The 12,010-nt window shown below is 48.3% G+C and overlaps 1 protein-coding gene across 3 annotated transcripts in view; it reads left to right on the top strand.

Annotated features, from left to right (window-relative positions):
* NCOR1 (nuclear receptor corepressor 1) overlaps positions 1-12,010 on the top strand; it is a 110,697-nt gene that overhangs the window by 45,843 nt on the left and 52,844 nt on the right. For all 3 annotated transcript variants that reach the window (XM_080982719.1, XM_080982720.1, XM_080982718.1), the window contains exons 16-17: positions 7,653-7,780; positions 10,195-10,412. In XM_080982719.1, the coding sequence (XP_080838845.1) occupies positions 7,653-7,780; positions 10,195-10,412 (346 nt within the window). The remainder of the gene's footprint in view (positions 1-7,652; positions 7,781-10,194; positions 10,413-12,010) is intronic.

Here is a 12,010-nt window from a genome sequence, read left to right as displayed (position 1 = left end):
TGACTGGAATTTTAAAAAACGATTTAAATAAAAAAATCCTATTTATTTTTATTTTTTTATTTTAAAAAATCATTGATTTTTATCCACCCTGCTCCAACACATTCTTTACTGCAGACAAAAAAGTGGAAGCTTGGGTGGGCTGTCCCTGGTGGATTCTTAATGGTGTGGGTCACTTGGTGGAGTGGGTGCTTCTTGTCTCCCCTCGGGAAAGTCTGTGAGGGTCCTCACCTAAGATGCAATTAGTCAGATGTGGCCCTCCAAACCTCTCTTGTCCAGCCCTTGGGACTCTTCCTCAGGCTATGCCCTCATCGCCCCTGCCTCTCACCCCGCTTCGAGTGTCTTTTCCGGGCTGGAAATGTCTCTTCTTGAATTCTGACCATAACCCTTTGCTTGTCTGGATGGAGGAGAGGGAGAGGGGTCTTCAGGTATGTGTGTGTGAGCAGAAACTCACCTGGCGTACCAAAGGTAGAATTTATGTTGCTCTGGCCCTGCCCACCGCTGGTATGTGGCCCCCTAGAGATTTCCTAGAATGGAAGGTGCCCCCCCTTTTGAATAAAGGTTCCCCACCTCTTTTAGAAGGACATTATATATGGGGTGTTAGGGGAGGGGTAGCACCTCTTGTGAGGGACACGTCCTGCTCCTTCTGGGGTCATTTGTCCACCTTTGGCTCTCAGCTCTCACCTGTGGCTCCTAGAAGCTGCCAGCATGTGACAGCAGCCACACCCTGGGAAATGGCTTTGACTGGCCGGCTAAACCAGGTGAGGGTAGCTGATGGGTCTTAAACCCTCTGTGAGTTAGGGGCTTCCCCTGCATTCAAAGACAGGCTCTGATGGATTGAGTCATGGGTAGGCAAACTAAGGCCCAGTAGACGGATCCGGCCCAGTCGCCTTCTAAATCCAGCCCGTGGATGGTCCGGGAATCAGTGTGTTTTTAAATGAGTAGAATGTGTCCTTTTATTTAAAATGCATCTCTGGGTTATTTGTGGGGCATAGGAATTCGTTCATATATTTTTTTCAAAATATAGTCTGGCCCCCCACAAGGTCTGAGGGACAGTGGACTGGCCCCCTGCTGAAAAAAATTGCTGACCCCTGGATTGAGTGGATGAGATCAATAGTGGGTCCAGTGGCCAAGAAGGCGGTTTCTGCATGTGTTGTGGAGGAAAGTGAGGGCCAGATGTGTCTCGGCCAACTGGGAAGGGAGCTCATCTAGGAGAAGGAAGACTCATCCTAAACCTCTGCTGCCTTGCAGGATATTTTTGGGAGAACAACTTTGACCTGAATCCCCCCAAAAGGGGTAGATCACTGCGAGTTTTTAATTGTGTGAGTAGATCGCAGTCTCTTGGAAGTTGGTCATCCCTACGCAAATCCGGGTTGGAGTCTCTGAGAAAGTTAGTTGGCTCCTTATACTCCTCCTTCTGGCAACTCCTGCAACCAAGCTGTTGCCAAACGTCTTGCTTTGCTTTCCCTCGAGTCCAGTTTTTTTATTCTCATTGACAGTCTTGTTTTAATCTGCAAAAGCAAAGGTCCCACCTGTTCCATATCAAAGATGCTGTTTTGGTTCCGGTATGTTTCCGTAGCAGGCAGTGAAAATGAAAACACCAGCTTTTTCTCTCCTAACCATGAGTCATTATTCATCCCCTTTCTTAAAAAAGGGAAAGTCACTGTGCACTTCCTGCAGGATCTCAAAATGACCTCTTGATTGTTTTATTTATTTAATAGGCAAGCATTAAAAAAATAATATTGACTAGCAGATTTCGGGTGGTTAAAACTTAATTATAACAGCTTCATCTCACATACCTGAAAGGCCTCCTCTTTCTCTACAGCTAAGATTTTGCTTGTTCCACCACATCCAAAACTCAATTTGTTTGTGTCCCAGCAGCATCCCTGGGGGAGGGCCTTCTCTGTGGCAGCCCCTAAGTTGTGGAAGTCCCTCCCCACAGAGAGGTGCATCTGACGCCTTCATTATACAGTTTCCAGTGAATGCTGAAGACGCATTCTTTATCCTGGCCTTTGGCACTTGAGGTTTCTATTTTTAGGACCAACCTTCTTTCTGTGATTTTAAGTTGTTCTAAACCATTTTAAATATTGTGTTTAAAGTTTTGTAACCCGCCCCAGGAGGCTTGAAGGGTGGGCAAATAATATCCATGTAGTAATATATAGATAAGGCAGATTGACAATATGCAAAGACCAAAATACAGGTAGTTGTTGCTGCATCCAAGTAACTATCTTCATTGATTTACGGATTGCCTTCTAAACCACCATCTCAAGGCAGTTAACAGGAAAGAGCAGTGCTTTTTATATGGGGAGACGCAGGAGTACACATACCCCTAAAAATTTTGTGAATCTTTGTACTTTTGTCCATTTACTGTGTTTATTTCCCCCGATTTGAACTATAAAATGGTGATTTTCTTGAGCCAAAATGAGAGTACCCCTAAACATTTTTTTTTAGAAAAAAAAGCACTGTGAAAGAGTATTAAAAACATAGAAACAGGGACTGAAGCCTTGACAAGTCGACACTCGTGGTCTTGGCTGATAAATCCTTGGGAATCGCCCTGCTCTGTGCTTGCGACATTCAGACGTGCAGAGGCAGAAATCAGTTTAAAATCCTGGGCCTGGCCTCCAGATGTGCAGAGGAGGAAACGCAACCTCAGGTTCTCCTCTCCGTTTTTCTTTTGCATCCTTTTTTGGAGTGCTTGATCTGCCGCTCAACCAGCCTGGGGAGGGGGGGAGACCCTTCCTTGCTGTCCCTAGTTGACACAGTTCCCAGCACGAGCCGCCGTCCCTCGTGGACCGGCCCCCCTCCCCTCCCTCGCACGCGTGTCCTTCCTTGCAGCAGCTGGTTCAGCCGGGCGATCTGACTAGACAGAAACGCCTGGTTCTCCTGTGACGGCCAATCAAGGCTCCGCTCGGCGCAGGGATTACCTCGTGTGACCCCGGTCGAGATTAGAAGCTGGCATGTGTGGCCAGTCAACTCTCCTCCCTGCTTAGGTGCTTTGCTTTTTCTGTTTTTTTTTAAGTGACCAGGATGACACCGTGAGATTCTCTCTCTCTTTCTTTCTTTCTTCTTCCCCTTTCCCCCTGGAATCTAAAAGTTGGGCAGTCTTCCCCTCCAAATTTAGGGGGGAGGCGCTGCCAACAAGTTTGCCTCCCCCCATGTCATTTGAGCCGTTGGAAACTTGGCCCGATTTTTTTTTTTCCTTTGACCCCCACGCCTAACACAGACTGGTATCTCCCTTCTCCGGGCTGTGGATAATTAAAAAAACCAAAACCAAAAACCTTTTTATTTTTAAGCAAGAGTCAAGCATGCAGGTACGTCGAACCGCGAAGCCTCAGCCGACCGAAGGTTTGTGTTCCCAGAACTTGCCTTTTGCTTCTCTTCCATCCGCCGGATAAGCCGACTTTTAAAATCTCGTTAGCCGGTTTATTTTTAAAACGGGGCGGGGGGCGGGGGGGGCAAGAGGTTTAAAATTAGGAAGCGGGTGATTAGCTCTGTCTAATTTTTGTGTGTTGCTGTGCAGGGTGGGGGGGGGAGGAGAAGGGACTCCCCCCGTGACTTTGTAAAGTTAACCCTTTACATCTAGGGCTGCTGTGACTTGGTGACAGGTGGGAGTGTGGCAAAGGACACCCCCCCTGTTTTTTTTTTATTTAAACCTTGTTAAAGAAACACTTGGGATAACCAGTTAATGCACTAAACACTTTGGCGTTGTAGCCATGAGCAAGGCTTGTGGGGTCTACTGTGTGCATGTGTTTTTAAGAGCATCTCTTTGAGTTTTAAAGTGTTTCAAAGGTAATCTCATTTTCACTCTAAAAATAACTTTGGGGCTTTTCTCCCCCTGCCTCCACCTTAACTGTAATAAAGATATCTTTTGCTCAGGCTTAAGGAAGGTTTTGTTGTTGCTGTTGTTTTGGAAATTATTAAGTAGCCTGCATGTGCGATTTTAAAAATATATATATATTTTTAAAAAACGATCCTTTAGAAACAATCATTTAATATGCAGTCTTTTTCTTACATCTGTCTCTTAACTCCCCTTTTCCAAATTGGGGTCAGCCTCCAAGGCATTTTGGCGCCTGGTTGGAGATGCAAAATTTTGCCCAACTCCCCCAGCACCCACAAATGAGGGCCTGATCTGCTATGTTCCTTTACACACACCCCTCCTCTCCCCAGCAGGTCTGCCAGAATATTTATGTATTGCGTTTCTATCCCACCTTTTTCTCCTAAGGATCTCAAGGTGGTGTTCATGGTTCTCCCCCTCCCCATTTAATCCCCACAACGACCCTGCGAGGTAGCTTAGGCTGAGAGAGGCATTGTGACTGGCCCAGAACCAGCCAGTGAGCTTCGTGGCTGAGTGGAGATTCGAACCGTGATCTTTCCCAGGCCCTAGTCCTATATATAATTTAACCCATGGGTTTGATCCGCCTTCCTTGTTCCCCTCCAGCTCAACCTGCCCCTCACGGTCCCAAAACCGCCCCTCATTGCAGCTGATGGGGGCCTGTTTTAACCACCTGCTTTGTTGATTTGGAAGCTCCTGGCAGCGGCACCAAACCTCCCTTCGGCAGGAGTCAGGAACGCTGTGTCTCATTCCTCCAGCTGCCCTGTCCCGGGCCTGCAAAGCGAGATGCTTTCTGCTAGAGTTTGCTTCTCTCTTAAATTTAGTAAACAACCCCCCTCCTCCTCTTTGCTTGAGTATGTGTGTTCCCTGGCACATCTGGGGGCACTGCGTGACTATTTATGTTGGCAAACCCTTCGGACTCTTCTGAATAGACCACGCAGGCCAGGACGTTTTCCGGGGTCTTCTTGCGCACCAGAAACACAATCCGGTTTCTGCCATGCACACACTCAACCCACTGCTCTCTCTAAATATTCCTTGAGTGTTTTAGAATCGGAACAGCTGACTTCCAGCGACTGAGGCTGTTCTCTCTGAGTGCGTATGAAGGGAAAGACCTAAGTTGCAATGAAGAGAAGTACTCTTCTATAAGATAAGAAAATATGTTAAATGACTGTTGGAAATGATATGTTTTTTTAATATATATACAGTATATATATATAATTTTTTTAACATATCATTCCTAACAGTCATTTAACATATTTTCTTATCTTATACAATGTTTTCCATCGGCTACATCTGAAGATTTTTCAATCTTTATCACTTTATCACTTTATCTACATTTCTTAATTTCTCTATTACTTTGGTTATTTAACTAATAACTCCCTTCATAGTCTTCATTGCAATATTTCACCCAATCCTCCTTACAAAACTTCTTGCAATCACAATGAAGAGTACTTCTCCCTCCCTCCCCCCTGTCCCCCCCCGAAAAGTTATATAAATGCTGGCTTTGCCCAGCGATTGATTTAAGGCCGTCACTCCTTATATCCTATCCTCAAAGGAAGCCAGCGTAGTGTGTAAACCGAGTTTGCCTCGTTCTCCCCTCGTGCTTCGCCCCTCACAGCAACCCAGCGAGGTAGGATAGGTCAAGAGGGGATGAGCAGCCTTGAGATGGACTCAGGCGCCAAGCCAGGGAGGTGGGTCTCCCTGGTTGGAGCCCACGCCTCTCATCCAGGGGTCGGGGAGGCTGTGGCCCTCCTGCAAATGTGGCCAGACTCCCAACTCCCATCAACCCCAAGGCAACGTTTACCAACAGTCAGGGATGATGGGAGTTGTAGTTCGGCAACATGCAGGAGACCACCGTTTCCTTGCCCCTGGGCCAAAGTGGTAGAGTTGATTCCTAGAGTGGGGGCAGAGAGAGAGAGGCCACATAGAAGGAAATGGCTAGAGCAGCCTTCTTCTCGACCTCTTGCCCTCCAGATACTTTGGAATGCAACTTGCATCATTCTGACCATTGACCGTATTGGCTGGAGTTGATGGGAGTTTGACGGCGGGATCTGCGTTCTGTGGCCAGGTGCTGGGCTTAGGGTCATGTTGGGCTTTTTTGAATAACAGCTGGCCATGCCATACAGGAAACCGATGGGGGAATTTAAAAAGGTTGCGCTGTGTGTATGGGAAGTATGTAGTCAGGGAGAGAGAAATCAAAGATCCACCTCTGAAAGAGAAAAATCAAAGATCTGCCTAAAGTGGTATCATATAGGGCAGGCATAGGCAAACTCAGCCTTCCAGATGTTTTGGGACTACAACTCCCACCATCCCTATCTAACAGGACCAGTCGTCAGGGGTGATGCGAGTTGTAGTCCCAAAACAGCTGGCAGGCTGAGTTTGCCTATGCCCAATATAGGGTGACGGAAGACATTTATGTCGGGCATCTTCTCTGCGGCAATGCCAAACCCGTGGGTCCAGAGGCATTCTCTGTGGCGGCCCACCTGGAATTTATCTGTTGCATTTGTTTATTGCATTTATATCCCACCTTTTCCTCCAAGGAGCTCAAGGTGGCGTACATGGTTCCCTTCCTCCTCCATTAATCCCCACGACAACCCTGTGAGGTAGGTTAGGCTGAGAGGCAGTGATTGGTCACATGCAGTGAGAGCTTTATGGCCAAGATTTGAACCCTGGTCTCCTGAGCCCTAGTCCAACACTGACCTCTGCATCACACTGCTTTGGGCACCATTCAGAGAGCTACATGGCCGCCTTAATATAAACCTCAGACGCCTTTAGGTCTGTCATGGCTTCCCGCCCACCAACCCATCCTGGGGTTTCCGCTTAGTTTTGCACGGGGGTTGAGCATTCTCCCTGCAGATCCCAAGCCCTCCAAATGGAGCAGTTGGATGAAGAGGATCAGAAGCTGCCTTATGCCAGATTGGTCTATCTGGCCCAATATTGTCTGCACTGACTGGCAGCGGCACATTCCTAGCCCGCCCTGGAGACGCTGCCCCCAAAACCATTGCAGGCAAACAACATCTTCTTGAAGCCAGATTAGGCCTATAGTATGAGTCTGTTCTGCTAGAGGGGCAAGAATGTGTATCAAGAGGGTACTATTGACTCTTCTCTTTCCTCACCTTACTGTTAATAATTTTCTTCATTTATGGAACCCAGAAGCCAAAATTTCATTTAGCTCAATCCCCGGCTCTGCATGTAACTAGCCACTTTCCAGATCCCCTAGAGCAGAGCTTTCCTAACTGTGTGTCGTGACAGGTGAGTGTGTTGGCTGCAGTGTGCAGGTGTTTTGTGTGAACGCTCCCCGCACTTCTCTCGAGGCTGGAAAAGGGTTAGTTTAACCTCCGGTTTGCTAGTAAAACTGAATTACTGTGTCGCGAATTGATAAAGAGTGTGTCACCAACAGGAAAAGTTTTGAAAGCTCTGCCCCAGGGTAACAATAGCCTATAGGCGACTAGGCAAAATAACCCTTTGTAAATTTGGAAGATGGTTGCTTCTTTTTCATCCAGGCTGTGAATGTCACTTCATGTGGGAATCTTAAGATTTGTATGAGTAATTCTACCCTCTTGTTGTGGCAGTATTTGTGAGGTTCCCTCATGTTGGGAATATTTCACAGGTTGGTCCCAGTTCTCATTCATTCTCCTCTTTCTTTCTCAAATGCCTGGTGTAAGTGAACATGCGGTTGCATCTCTGATTTGTGGGGTGGGGGGCGCCAGGAGGATTCCTGTCCCCGAGATTTTAGCTCGGGCGCTTGCGATCTCCAAGACCCGATCCCACCGCTGCTGCTGGCTGTAGCCCCGTTGTGTAATTCCGATTCCTTCCATTTCAGCAAATCCCACGTCCTTCTCAAGAAGAAAAAGTCGAGGAAAAAATAGAGGAGGAGAAGGCCGAGAAAACTGAGAAAAAAGAGGAAGAGAAAAGAGATGAAGTGGAAAAGGACGAGAAGGAAGAATCTAAGTGAGTTGTGTCGCGAGAAGCCCTAGCTCTGCACCAAGGGGCGGCGGCGGAGGGGGGGAGCGGCCAGGGGGAAGCCAGTTTAGGCGCCTGCCTGGCAGTGTCAAACCACTGTCAGCCATGCAGGAGTTGGAGAACAACGGGGGGGGGGCGGTGGCACATGTTTCCCATCCTATCCGTCTGTGGAACTCTCTGCCACAAGAGGCAGTGATGGTCACCAACTTAGATGGCTCAGAAACAGAATTGGGCAAATTCACGGGAGGAGGACTAGCCAGGATGGCTCTGCTTTGCCTCCGCAGTCAGTGTAAGCAAGCTTTCTGAATACCAGCTGCTGGAAACTCCAGGAGGGGAGAGTCCTCTTGTGCTCAGATCCTGCTTGCAGGTTTCCCACAAGCATCTGGGTGGTGGCTCTGAGATCAGGATGCTGAACTTCTTCTTCTTTGGCGTTCCCTTGTAGCCAAGTAAGATTGTCTTCCATAAACACAGTTTTAGCAATGAGTCCGTAAGTGACTGTGGAGGCCAGTTCTGGATCCACACATCCTTCCACAGTGGAGACATTGGTTTCCGGACCGGAGCTGATCACGGTGTGGATTTGCCAAGTGTGGCTTCCTCCTAGCACGTTTCTCCCTTGCGTCCTGAGTTCGAGCGTCTTCAAAGCCCATGACACCTTTGGCAAAGGCTGTTCTCCAACTGGAGCATTCTCAGGCCGGTGTTTCCCAGTTGTCAGTGTTCATACTACATTTTTTTAGACTTGCCTTGAGACGGTCTTTGAACCTCTTTTGTTGACCACCAGCATTACGCTTTCCATTTTTAAGTTTGGAATAGAGTAGTTGCTTTGGCAGACGATAATCAGGCATCCGCACAACCTTTACAGTTAAAGCACTTTGATGCCCCGTTAAACTGTCGTGGCTTCCCCAAAGAATCCTGGGAGCTGTAGTTTGTTGAGGGCGTAAAGAGGTGCTTAAGGAGAAAACCTCCTTTCACACCCTGGCACCCCTCCAGTGTGCCTTCTTTTTCTCCTCTCCTACACTCGCAGAGGAGTTCTCTCTCTCTCTCTTTGGCCCTTGCGGGAACCCAACGCTGGGCTTGTTCCAGCAGTCAGTCTCGTACAGATTTTCAGTCTCACAAACTCAAAGTGTTTTGCGTGGGCTCTTTACGCTTTCCATTTTTAAATTCAGAATAGCGTAGTTGCTTTGGAAGACAATCATCGGGCATCCACACAACATGACCAGTCCAACGAAGCTGATGTTGAAGAATTATTGCTTCGACACTGGTGTTGGCCTGACCTTGCAAGGCTCTCCTTATCTTCCTGTGCTTTAGCTGCTGCCTAGCAGACAGGAGTCCACTTCCCTGCTCCCCTCTCAACTCCGGACGGAGGGCCACGAGGTTGTGCACATCTCTGCTTGCAGCTGATGTTTGCCACCTCTAACGACTACTCGCACCCATTAAATTTACTGCGGCCCCCATTGTTCCCAATTGTTGCTCATGCTGGCTGCTTATGGCCCAAGGAGCAGCAGGCACTGGGACAGGGCCGCTTCCCTGACCTCTGGCTGGCCATGTTGCTTCCTTTTACCAGGAGGTGAGACCGCAGGGTCAAGGGTAGTGCAAACAGAATGGGCACCAGCTCCTTTAGTTATGCAATCAAGATGCATAATTGAACCTTGGTTGTGTTTGTCTGTCTTTCCCCCCCTCCCTCTACAGTCACACCTCTTGTTAAGTTTGGTTCAGGTTATGTCTTTTCAGGTTGCATCCTGCGGCGACCCGGAAGTACCAGAAAGGGTTACTTCTGGGTTTCGCCGCTTGCGCATGCACAGACACGCAAAATGACGTCATGCGCAGAAGCAGCGAATTGCGACCCGCGCATGCGCAGACGCGGGTTGCGTTCTCTTCAGGTTGCGAACGGGGCTCCGGAACGGATCCCGTTTGCAACCAGAGGTACCACTGTACTGTGCTTAAAACTCTTCAGCTTTTCCTGTGGTCTGTTTGTAACTTGCCTTGAGACGTAGGTAAAAGGCGATGAATGACTCATTTATCTATTTTATGAAAAACATCTTTATAAAAGTAGTTGTATACCACTGTGTCATTGGTATATATGTCGTTTGCAGCAGTACAAACATCAAACTATACCAAGAAAGACCTTTAAAAAGTTAGAAACTGACATCAGTTAGCCATCGTGGAAATTAAATAATAATTATTAACATTAACCCCTTTGAGGAGGGGGGTGTTGTTGTTTTTACAGTCCAGCTGTATATAAATTGTATGAAATAAAATAATAAATTGATTCCCCCCTGTAAAATGGCAGCCGCTTTGGAGGCACCCTTTGGCACTTTGGGGGGAGAAGGGGCCCCCGTCTTCCATGCAGTCGCTTCACGGTTCCGGATCTCATTCCTCTCGCCCCCTTTCTTTTCCCCTCTCAGGGAGAATATCAAAGAGAAGGACAAGGTTGAAGTTGTTCCCGAAGAGCCTGAGGAAAGGGAGCAGGTGGCCCCGCGAGGCCGGAAGACGGCCAACAGCCAGGGCCGGCGGAAGGGCCGGATCACCAGGTCGATGACGAACGAGGCCGCGGCGGCTAATGCCGCGGCGGCTGCCGCCACCGAGGAGCCTCCGCCGCCACTGCCCCCGCCGCCAGAACCTTGTGAGTAGACGCCCTGCAAAACAGTTGTAGGCCAGCGGGAAGGGCAGGGCCAGCCCTGTGATGAGGCAGAGTGAGGCAGCTGCCTCAGGCGGCAGATGCTGAGGTGCGGGGAGTGGGCGGAGCTGCGAGTGCCATAATAATAATAATAATAATAATAATAATAATTTATTTATACCCCGCCCAACTGGTTGGGCTTCCCCAGCCACTCTGGGTGACTTCCAACAAAATATTAAAATACCGTAATACATCAAACATTAAAAGCTTCCCTAAAGTGTGGTCTGCCCTGTACCTGCCATGTTAGCCTCCTGCCCTTAAGTGCAATGGAAGGCACTATGTTTTCACCGGTCTTGGATTCAGCTAACAAAATGCCCCCAAATGCCTAAGTGCTCTGCCAAGGAACTGTTCTCCCTTCCGAACGCAAAATGAAAGGAAATTAAAATTTGCCACTTGTTGTGGAAGCGGCAGAGCCCCTTGCTTTGCAGGTAGACATTCCTGGGTTCGATCCGCGGCAGGACTGGCCAGCTGCTGCCAGCCAGTGCCCAACAACACTGAGCTAGAGGGGCCAACAGTCTGACTCTGCAAGAGGCAGCTTCCTCTGTTTAAACCAGCCCTTTGTTCAGAACAGGGCGAGCGGCCTTTTAGAAGGGGGCGGGATGTTTTTAATGTATTTTCCCCTGCTTGGTTTTAATGCATCCATGTGGGTTTTATTGCTCAGTGGGTGGGTGACCTTAGGCAAGATAAAACAAGCAACACGTTTTAAGAATAAGAATAAGAAACCGGTGTAAATACCGAACCAAAAATTTGTCCTTTTAGCAACTACTGTTCAGGGTTTGGGGCTGGGAGTCTCTCCCACAGCCTTACCTGGGGTTGCTATTGGGGACTGAAACTGCATTGAACTAAACAACAACAACAATTTTAAACAACAATTTTATTATTTGTCCATCTGACTGTGTTGCCCCAGCCACTCTGGGCGGCTCCTTACGGCCCCTCCCTTGGCAACAGAGGAGACTGTTTTCTGCCAGGTCAGACTCGTTGCTCATCTAGCGCAGTACTGTCTGCTCTGGCTGGCAGCAACGCTCCAGAGTCTCACACAGGGAAGCATCTCATCCTCTCTTTTTTACCTGGAGGTGGTGGGGATTCAGCCTGGGGCATTCTTCATCTCCACTTCCATCGTTCAGCCTGGACACTGAGGTCCAGCGCCGAGGGCCTTCTGGCGGTTCCCTCGCTGCGAGAAGCCAAGATACAGGGAACCAGGCAGAGGGCCTTCTCGGTGGTGGCGCCCGCCCTGTGGAACACCCTCCCACCAGATGTCAAAGAGAAAAATAACTACCAAACCTTTAGAAGACATCTGAAGGCAGCCCTGTTTAGGGAAGTTTTTAATGTTTAATAGCTTATTGTATTTTAGTGTTCTGTTGGAAGGCACCCAGAGTGGTTGGGGAAACCCAGCCAGATGGGCGGGGTATAAATAATAAATAATAAATTATTCTTATTCTTATTATTAATGTAAAGCAAGCGCTCTGAACCACTGAGCTCCATAGTACCTGCCCCATAATACAAAAATGATTAATGGCACAGCAGTTAGAGTGTCGAACTAGGAC

This window comes from Podarcis pityusensis, assembly GCF_964106645.2.
Source record: "Podarcis pityusensis genome assembly, chromosome: 15".
Lineage (NCBI taxonomy): Eukaryota > Metazoa > Chordata > Lepidosauria > Squamata > Lacertidae > Podarcis > Podarcis pityusensis.
The sequence above is the reverse complement of the archived record's forward strand: the minus strand, read 5'-3'. Positions and strand labels throughout refer to the sequence as shown.